At 38.5% G+C, this 17351-nt stretch overlaps 1 protein-coding gene across 1 annotated transcript in view; it reads right to left on the bottom strand.

The window, feature by feature from the left end:
* MRPS27 (mitochondrial ribosomal protein S27) overlaps positions 1-16943 on the bottom strand; it is a 74110-nt gene extending 57167 nt beyond the window's left edge. Inside the window, exons 1-3 of the mRNA XM_019728090.2 lie at positions 16826-16943; positions 12419-12496; positions 806-876 (exon numbers count right to left, since the gene is read on the bottom strand). Coding sequence (XP_019583649.2) covers positions 806-876; positions 12419-12496; positions 16826-16898 — 222 coding nt within the window. The 5' untranslated portion in view covers positions 16899-16943. The remainder of the gene's footprint in view (positions 1-805; positions 877-12418; positions 12497-16825) is intronic.
* Positions 16944-17351: the final 408 nt, after the last annotated feature.

The following is a 17351-nucleotide window of genomic DNA, read 5'->3' as shown; positions in this document are numbered from 1 at the left end:
ACCACATCAGCCCTGTGAGGAAGGTACTATCGTCCCCATTCTGGAAATGAGAAAATTGAGAGGGGCCCAGTTGCCCAATGTCACAAAGTTATTTTGTGATGAAGACAAATCAGATATTATTTGAGGGGAAAGAACTTCGATGTCACAGGGAACTGGGTTTGAAGCCCAATTTTTCCACTTATGACCTGTGTGAACTTGAGAAAGCTATCAACCGTTCTGAGTCTCACATGCAAAATGGAGATAATGATGTTTATATCTTATGGCTGCTATAAGAATTAACATGAGATAATGTATGTTACAAAAACTAGTCCCATAGGTGGCACAGAAGGTGTTCAGTAATGGTTACTATCAATTCCTATTCCCAATTCCGAGCCTAATTGTTCTCGTCTTCATTGTTCTGTAACAGTTTAACATTAACATTAGTATACATTTTTATAGACTTTTTCAGCTACCAAAAACATTTCCAATATTAACAAGTAAATACTATTACTTTGAAGAGTGTATCAATTTTTAAAAATCATGACATCATCTAGCAGAATATATTCTGAAAAAATTAAAATAAATGAGAAACACAACAGTGATCACTGATAGCAGAGTCTGGTAAAATTTATTACCTTTTACTTCAGTTAAAGAAATTTGCTGCTTCACCATAAAATGTCTATTAGTAACTACAAAAACATACCAAACTCTGGAAAAATATTTCCCGTGAAAGATATTCTGTCTTTATACAGCTTCATGTATATAAAGAGCCTTTCTTGCTTTCTTCCTCCTTCCTGTTTGAAAATACATATTTAGGTTTTCTTACCCGTGATATTGTTAAAGAACTAACAGGCAACTTTCTCTCGTATGTTTTATCCATTAAAGATGCTAGATCAGCTGTGAAGACAAAGAAGGAAAATGAACCTTGTTAAATTTACACATTTCTTGTGGACAACTTAACAGCTACAACTCCTACCAGATGGCTGCCATCATTATGAAACCAGTATTAAAACTGATGCTCTTTCTTGCTCTCATTAGAAATCATTATTGTATAAATCAAGGAAGATAAGGAATATTAGTAACATTTAAAAAATCCTAGCATATATTTAGTTTTAAAAAAATATACCAATAAAGTGTCTCTGGAAGGAGGCACAAGAAAGTGTTATTATTGACAGACTCTAGGGAAAGGAAGAAATCTGTATCAAGTAATAAGAAGACAGAGGTAATCAACGGACAAGTATCTTTTGAAGACCTATTGAGTGCATTAACCATTTTTTTCCCTATCTTGATTCAGTAGCTACTGGGGGAAAGCTACTTTGCAAAATCCCTAAAACCTAGTGTGATATAAAAGTAATCCGTTTTTCTTATGACAGTCTTAAAGAGACTGACACCAGGTGATTATAGAAAGATAAAGACCCTCACCCCCATCACACACACACACAAGGAAGTCCCTAAAACCTCTTCACACTAAGGCAAATTAATATTGTTAAATCTAGTTGCTCACAGAATATTAAACAGCACTCCTGTGATGCCAAATCTTTATGATCATTTCACAATAGAGGCCCTTGTGTTGAGATGATAGACATTATAAAGAATTACCTCCCTTTACTCAAAATGTAAACTTTTACTTAAAAAAAAAAAAAGGAGGATCAGGCTCTACTGGCCTAATTAAAGTGGCCTCCATTTCCTTGTGGATTTCACATAGTGCACAATGTAGAAGGAAACATTGGATGAGGTTGGCTTCTGTAGTGTGATAACCCAAGACTCTGTTCTAATCCTTCACACCAAGACATCTTCTGTCAAGTGAAATCGCTGAGACCTCAAAAAAGGCAACAGCTGCAGACCCAGCAGCTGATGAATAACATTTGCATATTGCAAGTCAGAGAGAGGTTTGCTGCTAAATATGTGACCAATCACTTCCCATGATAGCATCGGCGTGATGAATGAGGCGGAAAACTGCACAGGGCAGGGATGGCCAGGAAAGCTGGGGCAGCTGCGGCCTGCAGAGGGCTGGCACCACAGGCTTCTGGACTGTGGGCTTCAACAGTCAAGATCACACTTCATGTTTCACCGAGGGGCCAGCAGATGCCCAGGTTTTGTTCAAAGGGATGTGCTAAGGAAGATGCTTTCTTTCCCGTCACTCAGCTCCTCAGGAATATACATTGCAGTGGACAGTTGAAGTCAACAACGACTACAAGGGAAAATGGGTCTGAAAATTTGAATTCTTCATTCAAAAAAACTTAAAGCTATACAGATGTGGAAGTATGCCCAGAAAATGACATGTCTACTAATATAAAAATGTCCTTCCTGTTTGAAGAAAACAACACCATTGATGATCTGAGGACATAAAGGATTTTCTTGAGGACTCTACACTATTCCAAGCATAGGAGCCTAGCGGTTCACAAACTTGGTTGAGGATTCCTCACCTCACACCTAGAGGGCAATTCTAGTTCTGTAGGTCTGAGGTGAGACCAGGGGAATCCAAGTTTTTAAACAAAGCCCCAGGAAACTGGGATGCAGCTTCCCAAGACTAGAGTGAGTTATATTTAAAAACTACCATGGGCGCAACAGAGAATCAGTCTTGGGTGTTCCTCCTAAGCTTGAAAAGATGTTAAATGGAATTTTGTTTCTGGAACAAGGTGGACAAAATATCCTTTAAAATTTTCCTCCTAGGAGAAAAACACCTAGGTAAAATATTTCTAAAAGTTTTTTGCAAATATGACTGAACTTTCAAGAAGGTAGATATAAATGCCAGAGGCCGAAGGCAGGACAGGAGCACAAGCCTTGAGTTTATAAGGGAGCACTGATGGTTGCAGTCACCTGAGAGCATCTGCAGGTCTCTAGTGACACAGCTTTGGTTTTAATGGCTTACGGGGCACCGAGGATAAAACCAAGGCTTTTATAAGATGACAAACTGGTTCAGGAATCCACAGGTAAAGCCAGGACCACCTAGGGCTACGAGAGTGGGAAGGTGAATTAGAAAATAATGCACCCTGCAAAGATAAATGCAAGGATGCTGTGCCCCACGGATCCTAAACTACAGTCAGCCCTCACACCTCTGACGCCCTAATTCATACTTCTGTGTTACACATGATTTAGCAACCTGAGAATTTTGTTCAAAGTGGTTTAAAGAGTTTATTTTACTATATGAAATTCTAGAAAATACAAACTCATCTTGCAGTGATAGGAAGCATATAAGTGGTTGCCTGGGAATCTGGGAGGGTCAGGAGGAAGGGGAGGAAAGGATTACAGAGGAGTAGGAGAAAACTGTGCGTGGCGTGGCAGACATGCTCATTATCATGACTGTGGTGATGATTTCATGGATGTACATACAAGTACATGTGTCAAAACTTATCAAATTAATATGTGCAGTGTATTTTATATAAAGAATACCTTAATCAAGCTGCTAAAAAAAAACTTGGTGAATAAGTTAAAGAGGAGGTTAGACAGAGGTGAGGTGAGAGTTAATGAAGTGAAAGGTCTAAAAGAAATTACACAGAATGCAGCAAAGATAAAGATGAAATGTATGAAAGAGGAATAAGAGATATAGAAAATAGAATAAGAAGGCCTAAACTACATTTAACTGAATTTATAAAAGAAGTTAATAAAGAGAATGAGGAGAGGTGATGCATGACAAGATAATAACTAAGTATTTTTTTAGAATTAATAAAAGATATGCTTTCAGATTCAGAAAACACATAAAATCTCAAATCAATTAAATCAACACCTGCACCATGATACATTACAGTGAAACTGAAGAAAACGAGGATTTTAAAAGTAGCCAGAAGGAAAATATAAATTACTTATAAAGGAAAAACAACTACATCAACAGGTGTTTTCTCAGTAGGAACAACAATAGACAGTAGAATAATATGTTGGGAGTAAATACTATCAACATAGATTTACAAATCTAATAATCTTATGTTTCAAGATTTAGGGAAAAGTAAGGTATTTTTAGACAAACAAAAACTGAGAGAATTTATTAGCAACAAACACTCAAGGAATTTTGTGGAAGTTGTGTTTTTAAGAAGATGTCTTTTTTTGTAAGAAGGAAAATGATCTTTTAAAGAAGACTTGAGAGACTAAAAAGAATGGCAAGTAAGTAAAACTGCTTAAATTTGAGGGAAAATTGACTGTTTAAAATAATAATGTGTTGTGTTTGTGTTTTAAAGGATAAAACGTTAACATCAGACAAAACATATGGTTGGGGGTATGTGCATGTCTGGACTGAAAAATAGGAGAGTGTGATTAACATTAGATTTTAAGTTAAATATGCATGTTGGAAGTTAGAGCAATTATCTAAAATATATAGATTTAGAATGCTAGAATCTACCATTCTAAAAGAGTAGAAACTGAGGAAATAATTTCTAGACCAGTAAGGGGGAAAAATGAAAAAAACAAAAACAGTGGTAATCAATCCAAAAGAAGAAAGGGAAAAAAACAGAAAAACAAGAAAGATGAGAGAAATAACAAAATATGATAGAAATAAATCCAAATATATCAGTAATCATAAAATGACAATATAAATAGACTACAGTTTCTAGTTAAAAAGACGATTGTCAGATTGGTTAAAAATACAAAATCTAGCTATATAAATCAAAAGAACACTGAAGAGTTAAAAATAAATGTATCAAAAATATACTAGGCAAACAGTAGCCAAACAAAACCCGGTGTAGCTGTATTAACATTAGACACAATAGATTTAAAGGTCAAAAGCATTATTTTCAAATATATGGTGATGGACGGAGAACTGACTCTGGGTGGTGAATACACAATGGGATTTATAGATGATGTAATACAGAATTGTACACCTGAAATCTACGTAACTTTACTAACAATTGTCACCCCAATAAACTTAAAAAAAAAAAAAGCATTCTTTTTACAGGTGGGTCATTACATAATGATAAAAAAAATTCATTTTTCCAAGAAGATAATTTTAACCTGGTGTGCACCAAAGTAACACAGCTTCAAAGTATATAAAATTCTCAGAAAAAAAAATGGCAATCTTAATGATCACAAAATCTGCAGCAGAGATGTGCTGAGAAAGAAGTGCCTTATAAGAGAGCATGTTCTCTGGGTGAAAGTTGTGATGGGGAAGGTCCCTGAAGGAAAGATGGATCCTCTATTGAATCCTGGGAGTTTTAAGTGAGAAATTGTTAGATGGTTTCAGTTTTTCATGGTTTCTGTGTAACTGTACATCATTTTTATTCATTCGGTCAACCTTAAGCTCTTTCTGGGCTTAGGACCATCTACATACCTTATCTATAATATTTACGTCATAGAGAACTGGATACAAGTTATAATTATATTTCCTAGACAAAGTGATCTGAAAAACAGGCTGAAACGGTGTTTTTGCTCCCCACATTTAAAAAGAAAAACAAGGACAGATGACATATGAATATAATGTGTATAAAAGTAATAGAAGGAAGTAGGAAAAACTAATCTAGGAACCATTTTGAATATAGATATTTAGATTTCCTTCTATTTGTCTCTCTATCTGTCACCAGAAAGTTTAAAACAAATAGTTCCAAAAAAGGAAAAATGTGAAGCGAAGCTTTGTATACATATATACTGAAAAAGGAGACTAAAGGAGGAAGATATGCACAAGTCAGGCCACCTTTAGACTAGCCAGCTGATGGTAAATATGAAACCTAGTAAATGAATAGGTGTCACAGAGATGTAAATATGGAATTGATAAAAGTTAAGAAAGTAGGCTTCAGAAAATCTCCACCAGGCTTCAAGAGCAGGATTTGAAAACTTACTGCAACAAGCCAAAGGCTTTCACAGATGAAATGCTACCGCAAAACCAAACCTCAGCTAATGGGAGAGAGAGGCGTCTGTGAAAGATGGCCACAGTGCTCAGGGTCAGCCTGAACACAAATGTGTCAACGGTAAAATTCTCCTTGGTTTCTGAATTCTACAAATTCTCCTTTGTTTCTTAAAAAACAAAACAGTAACCAAAACCAAAAGGTGTCCCTTACTTTATGATTACTTATAAACTGAAAACTCAGAAGTAAAATATTTAATTCAGTAGGGCTCAGGCATCCAATTCAGCTTAAGTCACCTGGGCCCTTAACCTAGCAGGGTGACAAGCAAACTTCCTGTCATAGAACCCAGGGAGCTTCTCCATCAGACCTGCCTTCCTACCATGTTCCTGTTCTCCCAAATGGTTTTCTCCTAAATCCTATTCACTGTGGGTCCTAGCGTGGAATTCAAAAGCTACTAACTGGCTAATGCTAATAACTTTCACCCTGTACCTTCTCCAACAGATGTGACAGTCAGTAGAGGAATTTCAGAGGCAATTCTTTCATTCAGTGTTTATTTTAACCCCAGGGAAGTCCAGTACAGAAACAGTCTAAAACTGAAATCTGACTTGAGTTGTAAAGCCCAAGAACTCCTACGGCTCTGCAGAGAACTAAGGTACTTTCAATAAAAAATAACTGCAATGAATTAAAATGTCTGGAATGCTTAAATCCATAAATTCATAATCATATATAAAAAACCCTTATTGATCATCTTTGGAGGATGGTAAGGGGTCAACTCATTATTGAAAACTGCCTCTTCCATAAAAACTGCAACTCAGGATACCTAAAATGTTGATGAAAGGACATTCTTTTACAAAAATTTTTCTGGATAATAAGTGAGGAAGAAAGGATAGAATTCAAATAGCAACAGTTTGCAGCTCCTGATATTCATAATGGATCTAAGCAATGATCACGAATGGCCTTAACATCACAGAGGGACAACCTGCTGTGTGCCTCCTGACAAAACAATACTTCTTATGAAGTATTCATGCCAAAAGTAAAAAAAACAAAAGCAGAAAAACCTGAATCTGATGAAGCCTCCTTCTCTGCCAGTTTTGTAGGACATATGAAAGGTAGAAGTATATGTTAAAACCACCATAAGGATAAAAACAGCAAATTCAGAATGTGGGAAACTCTACACGACAAAGATCTGTTTTCTTCAACAAATACATTAAAAGAAAGAGCGAGCGAAACCTATAGATTAACAGATATCTAAGAGACCTCTCAGCACATTATAAGATATGGACCTTATCTGGATTCCATTTCAATAAACTATAAATTTTTAAAAAATGTGTAAGACATTTGTGGGGAAATGTGAACATTGATGGATATAAAGATGTTAAGGAATTACTAATTTTTAGATATGAAAATGATATAGTTATGGTTTAAAAAAATCCTTATCTTTTAGAGGTACATATCAAAATACATACAAAATGATCTGATAACAAAGATTTGTTAAAAAGCAATCTGGTGATGGGGTAGAAGATTGATGAAACAAGACCGGCTGGAAACTGATAACTGTTGAAGCTGGGTCATGGTACATGGGGGTCCATTATACTATTCTCTCTACTTTTATGTTTCTATAAAAAATATTTTAAAAGCAGCAAGAATGGACATAACCAATTACACTATACAAAACTTACGTGCATTCTGGTTCAACCAAACCATTAAAATATTTGAGAGTCAGGGAAATTTGAACATTGACTAGATATTTCATATTTAAACAGTTATTAATATTTTAGGTGTGATAATGGTATTAAAATACCCTTATCTTTTAGAGGTGTACAATGAAATATTTATGGATGAAATGACATCATGTTTGGGATTTGCCTCAAAATAATCCAAAGGATCTGGATGGGGGATAAGTAGAAGAAGAGATGAAGTACATTGGCCATGGCTAATAACTGTTGAAACCAGATTATGGGTAAAGGGGATTCCTTATACCACTCTACTTTTGTATATATTTCAGATTTGTCATTAAAAACGTTTAAAAAATTAACCTATGGTGTTAGAAATCAGGATAACGGTTACCTTTGAAGAGAATGGGAGCTGCAACAAGGGCTTCTGGAGTGGTAGGAATGTTCTGTCTTACACAGGTTTGCTCACTTTGTGGTAACTTATCAGTCTGTAAATTATGATTTGTGCACTTCTCAGAATATTTTACAATGCAATCACAAAGCTGTTTTTGTTTGTTTGTTTTTAAAGCAAGAAATCCACTGTTTCAACGCAAGGGAAGATGCTATCATAGAATTGCAGGTACTACAGCAATAACAGAGAAAGCTATTTTTAAGCAGAAAAGCAATGGAATACTGTACGGCTCTAAGTAAATGTCACAATATGGCTTCAGTTTCCTCATCTCTGAGGGGTAAATAGCAGCTGCCTTAGCCGGCTGATGTGAGCATTAAATAGGATGGTGCGTGTGAAGGGCTTCACAGAGAACCCCGCACACTGCTAGCAGTGAACAGAGCTTACCTTTTGATTTTTGTCTAAGGACCAGCACTGCATCCATGGCCTGCTTGCCCCCTAGACTGCAGTGAAGGTACACTGTACTACAGAGAACTCCAGGTGCTGATCAAGACTTCCATGGTAATAAACTACCCTCAGGCTGGGAGCGGGACAGAGCCTCACACCCTTCCCCCAAGGCTCTGAGAACCACAAACGACACTGAAGAAAGGAGGCACCAGAGCCGCATGCCCATCAGAGAGAACCCAGAACGTCTGCACTGGATTCTGCATGGAGACAAATAGTTTAAGCAGATGTAGACCAAGAGCCACACCACACCTCCTCCCTCTCTGCGGAGCTCCACTCCCCTCCACGCCCTCCAACCGGGATGCGTGGAGTAAAGGCCTCACATCGACCCTCCCCCAACGAATGAGCCCGCACCAATAACAACCTCCAATCACTGAGCTCTACCTACTGAAGGTAGCCCTCTGCGCACGCGCGCACGGGGAGGCTTTCGACAAGGATCCGACCCAGACGCTGGGCTCCACCGGCTGCGCCGCGGTCTCCGAAGAGGGCGCACTGCCACCTACTGCCGTATCTTCCGAAGCGGCATCAGGCGCGGCGCCTGACCCCGCGCTGGTCTCACTTCTCAGTGCCAATATCCCAACCCAAACACTCAAGAGTTAGGGAAAATGTATTAATAGCACGTAGGAGTTCAAGTTTGTTTTATTCACATTCTGTTAGTAGGAAAAAAAAAATTGTCTCAAAGAACCTCTTTTCCTTCCATGCCATTTGAGTTTCAAAACCTTATTCACCTCCCGCGTTTTATATTGGGGTAAAATCAAGTGGCCTAGGGACTCATTCATTCCACATATTTCTGGAGCACGTACTGTATGTCAGGGTATTAGCAGAGGCAGGCATTACCATCATCCCCAATTTATAGGTACAGGAACCGAGGTTGAGTTTCTGAAAGCTGGCAGACTTGGGGTTCACACTTAGGTGTGTGGCCCCCAAGTGCCGACTCTTCACATCACACTGCATAAGAAAGGTATAAAGTACTATAAGAATATAGGGCAAGGAAAATCTAACTGGGTCGAGACTCAGGATGCGCAGCAAACAGCAGGTGGTACAGCTTTTCCAAGTATTATAATCTTAACAGAGAGGAGACAATTACCCCCATACATTTATTCGTTGCATATTATTATGTTTATTCTCTGGCAAACAGCTTTTGTTTATTCAGGAATCCATGAAAATCTTCCCTTAGATTTGTCTCCGAATAACAGAGTGCAGACTATACTCCATACCAAGGTGCCAAATATAATGGTCTTATTTACTCATCTCCCCTTCATATAAGAAAGTGTTAATAACTTGCCTGAAATTCTTCGTTCTCTTCTCTGTATTTCCATAGCACTTTTCTTAAAATTCATATACGGCACATCAGAACAAACTTTGCAATATAATTGAGTCCATGTTGGTTTCATCACTATAACAGTGGTTTCCAAAAGGAGTACTACTGGCCCTAAAGGGAATTTTAGAATATCTGGGGGTATTTTCTTCAATGTCAGAAAGGCTGTAGGGCATTGCTGGCACTTAATGGGCAGAAGACAGGAAAATTAGATAACCTGCAATGCCGAGACAATCCAACATATCAAAACATCATCTCTATTGGGAGCCAACATTTTCAGCATGAAAAGGAAATACAAATATGGACTAGAGGAAGGCAAAGAAGAACCCTGTGGGGATGAACTGGAATTGGAGGTTTCAGTATGAACTCATTATTTATAAACTATGTACATGTGTGCATACACGCATGAATGTGCACATCTGTATGCTTATGTGTATATGTATACATGTTTTCCTAGCTCTGTCCACTGAATGGGCCAAGAAGCAATAACTCCACAGTAGCAAGAGGACATCCGTTATACAGATCTTTGTTTCTAAGAACATTCCCTACTAAAAGGAAACAGGACTTCTTGGAAAAATAGTTGATTCCAGAGCTACAGCAGGAAAGGTACAAGATGAGCCCAGAAGATGGAGAGCCAGCTTGAAAGGGCTTCTACTAGCCAAATCTGGGACAATTTTGTCACCCAAATAATTAAGGATGGTAATGAATCATAAAAAGAGGAATCCACAATCCATAAGACCATATGGATAATAAATAGAGTTCAAAGAAAGAAATGAGAGAAGATGGAGCTCTTGATTAGAGTAGAATCCTGAATACTAACTAGTAAATGTAGAAGTACTAATGGAGCTGGAAAACCATCATTTTGTAACTGTCTTAGTAAAGACGGATTCAGGCAAGATACATAAATGGATGCTAAATCTAGGGGGAAACTTTTGATAAAGAGCAGGATATTTGCATGATATTAAAATATCTCCCCACAGACTGCCTATTAGTCATAAAGGAGGAAAACAGTAACTCTCCAGGGGGGGAATCAGACACACTTGACTAGGTGATCAAAGTTAACATCACCAGTGAAGGAAGATCAACAACTGGTATCTCTTTACATGTGTATGGAGAAGGACAAATATCACTGACAATATTGCAACTGGGAAAGCACAACTTGATCTAATCATGAGAAAATATCAGACAAACCCAAAAAGAATACTTTATTAAAAAAGGGGCTGGCTTCTTAAAAAATGTCATTAATACACACTAAAGCATTCAGGATAAAGGGCTGTAATACATGCAAAAAAACTCTCAAATGGTTAAAAAAAAATGTGTGTGCATACAGAGAATGAGAAAGCAAAACAAATGGGTCAAAATGGTGCCAATGTGTGAATCTGGGCTAAGGGTATACAGATGCTCTTTGTATTATTCTTATAACTTTTTGTAAGTTTCAAATTATTTCCCAAAACAAAATTAAAAATATTTGGTCCATATTTCATGCCATGTATGACATGGCAGACATTCACATTTTAAAAAACTAACCTGTTCATAACAAACAAAACTAACTCCATTTTACATATGAGTATAAAAACAAAGCACTTTGAGGGGCATAATTTGAAAATAACTAAATTTTCCATTAATGCAACTGTTGTGTAAATTGTGGAAAGATAGCATTTGGATTCATTGAGAACTTTACTAAGAGTTCACCATTTTGTGAATAAAACCGTGTCACTTATGATAATGCCATATTTGCCACGGTATTTGCTACAGTATTTGACTTTGCCAGCACACCACCTTTGTAGCATCTGTATATCTACCTGTTGTTCACAGTGATTCTACATTTCAGTGCAAGCATGCAATTCCTAGTCTTCAGACTCTCCACAGCTCTGCTTTGGCTGGCCCCGGCCCATACACCCAAACCCAGGTCTCACAAACCAACTTTGCTCTTGCAATCGTACTATTAAGGAAGAAAATGAGTTCTTTGAACATTCCCATTCCACCCTCTGCCACTCCCAAGGTAGCTGTTATAGGCAGCCGTAAAAGAATGTCCCTTCCCTACCCCCCGGGGGAAAATATTAGATCAGTACTGGAACTGATCCAAAAATTAGTTTCATAAAACTATCACCATCGTCTGACTTTATCAATGTCCCAATGATGTTATATATAATACATACTATGTTTACGTATTATTTCTACAAAGTGCTCATAGGGTCAGTGATTTCTTTTAGGCCTTGTTCTTTTATAAAAGAAAGGCTGCTATCTGTGTAATATGACACAGGGAACAGGGAAAGGGAAGTTCTGTATAATGAGGAGCCTACCACCCGGAAGATGTTCGCCAACTATCTTCCCTAAATGGTTTAAATGAGATTATAACACTGCTTTCAAATCTATCTATCACCTGGTGATAAAATAGAGAAGAGTCAAAAAGCTTTCTAAGGACCACAAGTTAAGTAATGAAAATTACAAAAGATGAAAGTATGAAATATATTTTTCTCTGCAGATAATGTAGAACAGACAGGCTGCGTGGCAACTAACTATATGATAAAAAGTGGACAAAAACAAGAAAGAAAAGAATTGCTTATATAATTTAGAAAGACTAATTGTCAAGGCAAAAAAGAAACAGAAATTTGCAGGATAGCAAAAATGATTTTGCCACACGTGAAACAATAGTCTTAATTCTTTTTAAGACTAAAAATGTGCTTATCTGAATTAGATTATCATAAAAGCATTATTTCATATATACATCATATGAATATGTGATAATAAACATATGGAGAGACTGCAATGACACATAGGTACCTACCAAGGTGATACTCTTCTTTTTCTCTTGTTTCCCATTTGTGGCTGTCCACATATGCCGCAGAAAGCAGGCATCTTTTACCTGAGGAAAAAGACAATTATATCAACATGCATGGTTCTACAACAGGTTCTGTTTATCTGTTTTATTAAACATATCTATCATATCTTCAGTTAGATTATTGAAGATCCTAGCATGATACTGTAACCAACATTGCACCGTTAACAATTCAGTGCATGCGCAGTTAGAGCATACGTGCACAACTCAGAGCATACAAGCTCTAACAAGCAGAAGACGTAGAAAACTGAAAATTTTTACAATAATGTTATGGGCAAAACTGCTGGTAATTTTGATCGTATAATTTCAGGACTAGGAGCCATTTGCTTCCACTAAATTACAGCCTAGGTGAGCCCTAGAACTCCTTAGCACCAAAAACATTTGCTGAACTGTTGCTCAATGCATTAATCAAATGCTTTATAATCGTTAGTTACTCCTAAAAACATTGCCATCTGACTTGGATCAGCAAATTTACCCTTATTTCACATAAAGCAATCAATAACATCTTACCCAGCACCCAGTGGTAAATAAGACAAACCTGGTAAACCAAATTTGAGATAACCCACAAAATGACAGAGGTGTATTCCCAGCACCTGGCACAATGACTGGCGTATGGCAATATTCAATAATTATGAGCTTAAGGAATGCATGAGAAACAATGAGTGGCAACTTACTCAAAATTAAAACCTTTGTGCTTCAAGTGTCAAAGGACACTATCCAGAAAGTAAAAGGACAACTCACAGAATGGGAGAAAATATTTGCAAGTCATTGATATGATAAGGGACTTGTAACCAGAATACATAAATAACTCTTACTAGTCAAAATTTAAAAAGAGGAGCAATCAACTGAAAAATTGGCAAATGATTTGAACAAATTATTTCTCAAAAAGACGTATACATACACACAAACATATGCACATGCACACAAATGGCCAACAAGTACATGGAAAAATATTTAGTATCATTTACCATTAGGGAAATGCAAAATACATTGAAATGCCACTCCATACCCACTAGGATGACTATAATAAAAAAGAGAGATACTAGCCATTGATATGCATTGTCATGTGGGGTGTCCGGTGGGGTCTCTGCTCCTGCTCCCCACAAGAGAACGCAGGATATGGTGAGGCCAAAAAGGAACACCCACGGAGCCATAAGTAGGGGAGTCATATCACTATATTCTCTTTGGTGGCATCCGCCTCTCTGCAATCCGCTCTTGTTAGCTCGGCCACCATCTTCTTGCTAGCCCCCATTTTCTGCTAGCGTAGCCACAGCAGTTACATTAGTGGCCAATGGCTCACTGGTTACAGCTGATGGCCATCCAATCACAGTTGATGGCCATTTACTACCTGAGCCAGCACCTTTCTATGTGAGGCTGAGAGCCTGGAAACTGCTCTTTGGGGCTCTGTCCCCACATGCATTGCAGGTGAAAATGTAAAATAGTGCAGCCATTTTGGAAAAGTTTGGCAGTTCCTCAAAATATTAACATTGGAGTTGCCATATAACCCAGCAATTCCTCTCCTAGGTATATACCCAAAAGAAAGGAAACCACGTATCCACACAGAAGTTTATATACAAATGTTCATAGCAATATTATTCATAATAGCCCCAAAATGGAAACAATGCATATATCCATCAACTGATGAATAAACAAAATGTGGTATATTCTTACAATGGAATATTATTTGGCAGTAAAATGAAATGAAGTACATATATGTGATATGACACGGACAGATCTCTAAAACATTATGCTAAGTGAAAAAGAGGCCAGTTACAAAAGATCACATATTATATAATTCTCTTTATATGTAAAGTCCACAGTAGGCAAATCTATAGAGACAGATAGCAGATTAGTGGTTGCCTAGATTTGGAGGGTAGGGAGTCAGGAAAGCTTGGGGGAAATTGGAGAGTAACTGTTCAACAGGTTTGTTTGGTCTTGAGGTGGTGAAAATGTCCTAAATTGATTGTGGTGATGGCTGGAAGAGGGAGTCAGGTTGGTTAGTGTGATGTGTGAAAGCTAGAGTGATATAAGAACTTGATTTGCCCTTGCTCACTTTGAAGATGTTTGAGAAAGGGGACCATCAACCAAGGAGTGCAGGTGGTCTCTAAAAAATGGAAAAGGCGAGGAAATAGCTTCTCCCTTAGAGATTCTCAAAGGGATCACATCCCTTTCAACACCTTGATTTTAGCACAGTAGGGCCCTGTATTGATCTTTTGGCCTACAGCGCACTAAGATAATAAATTTGTGATTTTAAGCCACCACATTTGTGCTAATTTGGTAACCTTCTTACCCTTCATCCAGGCAGTTTTTGAGGCAACCATATGCTCTAACTCAACTATCCGCTATAAAAAGAAACATTTTCTCCATTTAATTCTGAAAAGAATTAAAACCAGAATTTCAGCACAACTAAAGACACTCATGAAAGAGGACTTCCAGAACTGCTTCAGAAAGTGGCAAGAATGATGGGATGTGTGTTCGAAGTGAGGGGGAGTACTTTGTGGGGGATTAATGACAATGTGTCTTTTATTGTAATTATTTATTTATTTATACATTCACCGTATCTTTCAAACCTCGTAAGTGCCTAACCTAACATCCCCTATGTAGTAGGTACCCAGTAAGTTTCCTTTCTCTAGTCTCTTCATATAGTGAAGTCACTTTTTGGTTCAACTCAATCAAGTTTCCTTGTATCCTCTTGCTCATTTGAAGTTGCCTTTCTTCCTTATGAAGTAAGGAGAGTCAATGGAAGCACCAAAGTGTTCCAAATATTGATATATCATGAGTTTGTACAAAGTAGACTATTTTTTCTCTCTTATCCTGCAATGGTTCAAGATGTTTTGATGATTTAAAGTCAAGTTATTATCAGCATTTTCAAAACCCCGAGTGGTTCGTAATGTACTATCCTACTTATATTATTTGCCGTATGGCCTCTAGTTCCCAATTTCAAAATTCCTTTCATCTATGGTCTAACCCAGTGCTTTCTCAATATAACTTTCTGTAATGATGGAAATGCTCAATTATGAGCTGTCCAATAAATACAGTAGCTACTAGTCACAGGGGTCTATTGAGCTCTTAAAATGTAGCTAGTGCAACTAAGAAACAGAATTTTAAATTTTACTTATTTTTAAGTAATTTATATAGCCATATGTAGCTAGTAGTTACCACAATGGGGGTAGCACAGGTGTATAACCTACAAGTTCACCAGTTCAAAGACCAAAATACTAACTGGAAATTCTCTCAATTCACCCTTATCCATTCCCTTGTTAGAATGATTGCCCCCAAACATTCTAAGCAACCAAGATACCCTCCCTGACAAACAATCTAAGGTCTTGTTTAAATTGAAAAGCATTCACTAACAACCATTAACTACACATACCTGTAAACAGCTACAATAGCTAATTCTTACTGACGTGCCAGGTATTGAGCATACCACTTTACCTAATGTGTGGCATTAAATATTTTCACCAGGTAGGTCAACCAGTCTGGTCAACCAGTTTAATCCTCAGAAAACTTCTGGTGGCCAACTCTGAGGTTTCACGTTGATATTTAATGGCTGTTCCTAAAAAAGTGTGAGCCAGAGAGTGTGTGTGTTAACTTTTTTATAGGGGCTCGAGGAGGTATGTAGAAAAGAGGAGATAATAGGCATTGGAAACATGGATTGTAATTATTGCATTTTAATCATATAACTTGTCAGGATTAAGCTTCTGGAAATATTTAAAAATATTTCCAATGTCTTTAGCAGCAGATCCATTAAACAAATAGGTTTTAAGTGGGCTGCCATTCATTCAGGTATCAAAGTACTTTTTAGAAGTAACTATATTAGCATTTATTGTCTATACATGGAAAACTGTAGCAAAGAAAGGTCAATCAAAAGTTGTGCCCAATGTCATCAGGAAAAGTAAGATTAGTATACTGCAAACTTCTTCCACCAACTGAAGACGAGGGGTCTGGCCAGGTGTGAGGTGGTGAGGAGAACGTTCATAACGCCGCTCCAAGGAAACCTCAGCAGGGAGGAAAATGCACAGCCCCAGGGGTGGACATATTCGGACTTTTCACGGTCCGCAAAAAGACAATCACCCATAACGCACAAACTCAGCAAATCATAGGCAGAAACGTTCATGCCTTGACTTTTTCTGCTGTTTCCATCTTTGGATGGGCAGACACATTATTTTACCGAAGGAAATGGGTCAGAGACCCTACCTCCCCTTTCTGGGCTACCAAACACTCCAAATCATTTCTCCAGCAACTAGATTCCAGAAGCATTTCTTCTCCTCTTGAAAGCCCACCGCTCCCTTCACTCAAGGAACATAGTTCTCAGGGACCTAATGAAGCAGCCCCACGAAGGCAGCAGCCACCAACCTGCCAGGGAATGCCGAGGCAGAAGTACTTTCCGCGCCAGGAGGATCCCGCATCGCACCATGGGGGCCGCCATCTTGGAACATACCAAGGAGAAAGACGGTCCGGGGCCGTTGAGGGCGGGGCCCAGTCGAGCCGATGCTCCTCCCCCCCGGTTCCGGCAGTTGGTGCGGCCCGGGACGGCATGGCAGCTGCTTTTCGGCCCCCAAAGCAAGTCCTACTGCATGCGCTGCGGAGTTTGGTGTATCCCGGGGTGGGAGGCTCAGGCTCCCCCTGCTGCCGCTGTCCTGTCGGAGGTATCCGCGGCCTGGGCCGTGAAGGAGGGGAGGGATGGGACACAAGGGACCTCACCTCAGCGCACATCACTTTGGAGAAATAACAGCGCCTCAGTTATTTACGGGCCTGGAGCAGCCGAGCGTGCCCTCGCCCTCTGGCTGTGCGTGGCTGCAGCCGTGGCTCCTGGCTGTCGTGGACGCCGGTGTGCCTGGGAACCGTAGGACAGCCGGGCTGGGATCTTGACCTTGGGGCT

This window comes from Rhinolophus sinicus, linkage group LG03 (assembly GCF_036562045.2).
Source record: "Rhinolophus sinicus isolate RSC01 linkage group LG03, ASM3656204v1, whole genome shotgun sequence".
NCBI lineage: Eukaryota > Metazoa > Chordata > Mammalia > Chiroptera > Rhinolophidae > Rhinolophus > Rhinolophus sinicus.
This window is presented reverse-complemented; position numbering and strand designations above follow the sequence as displayed.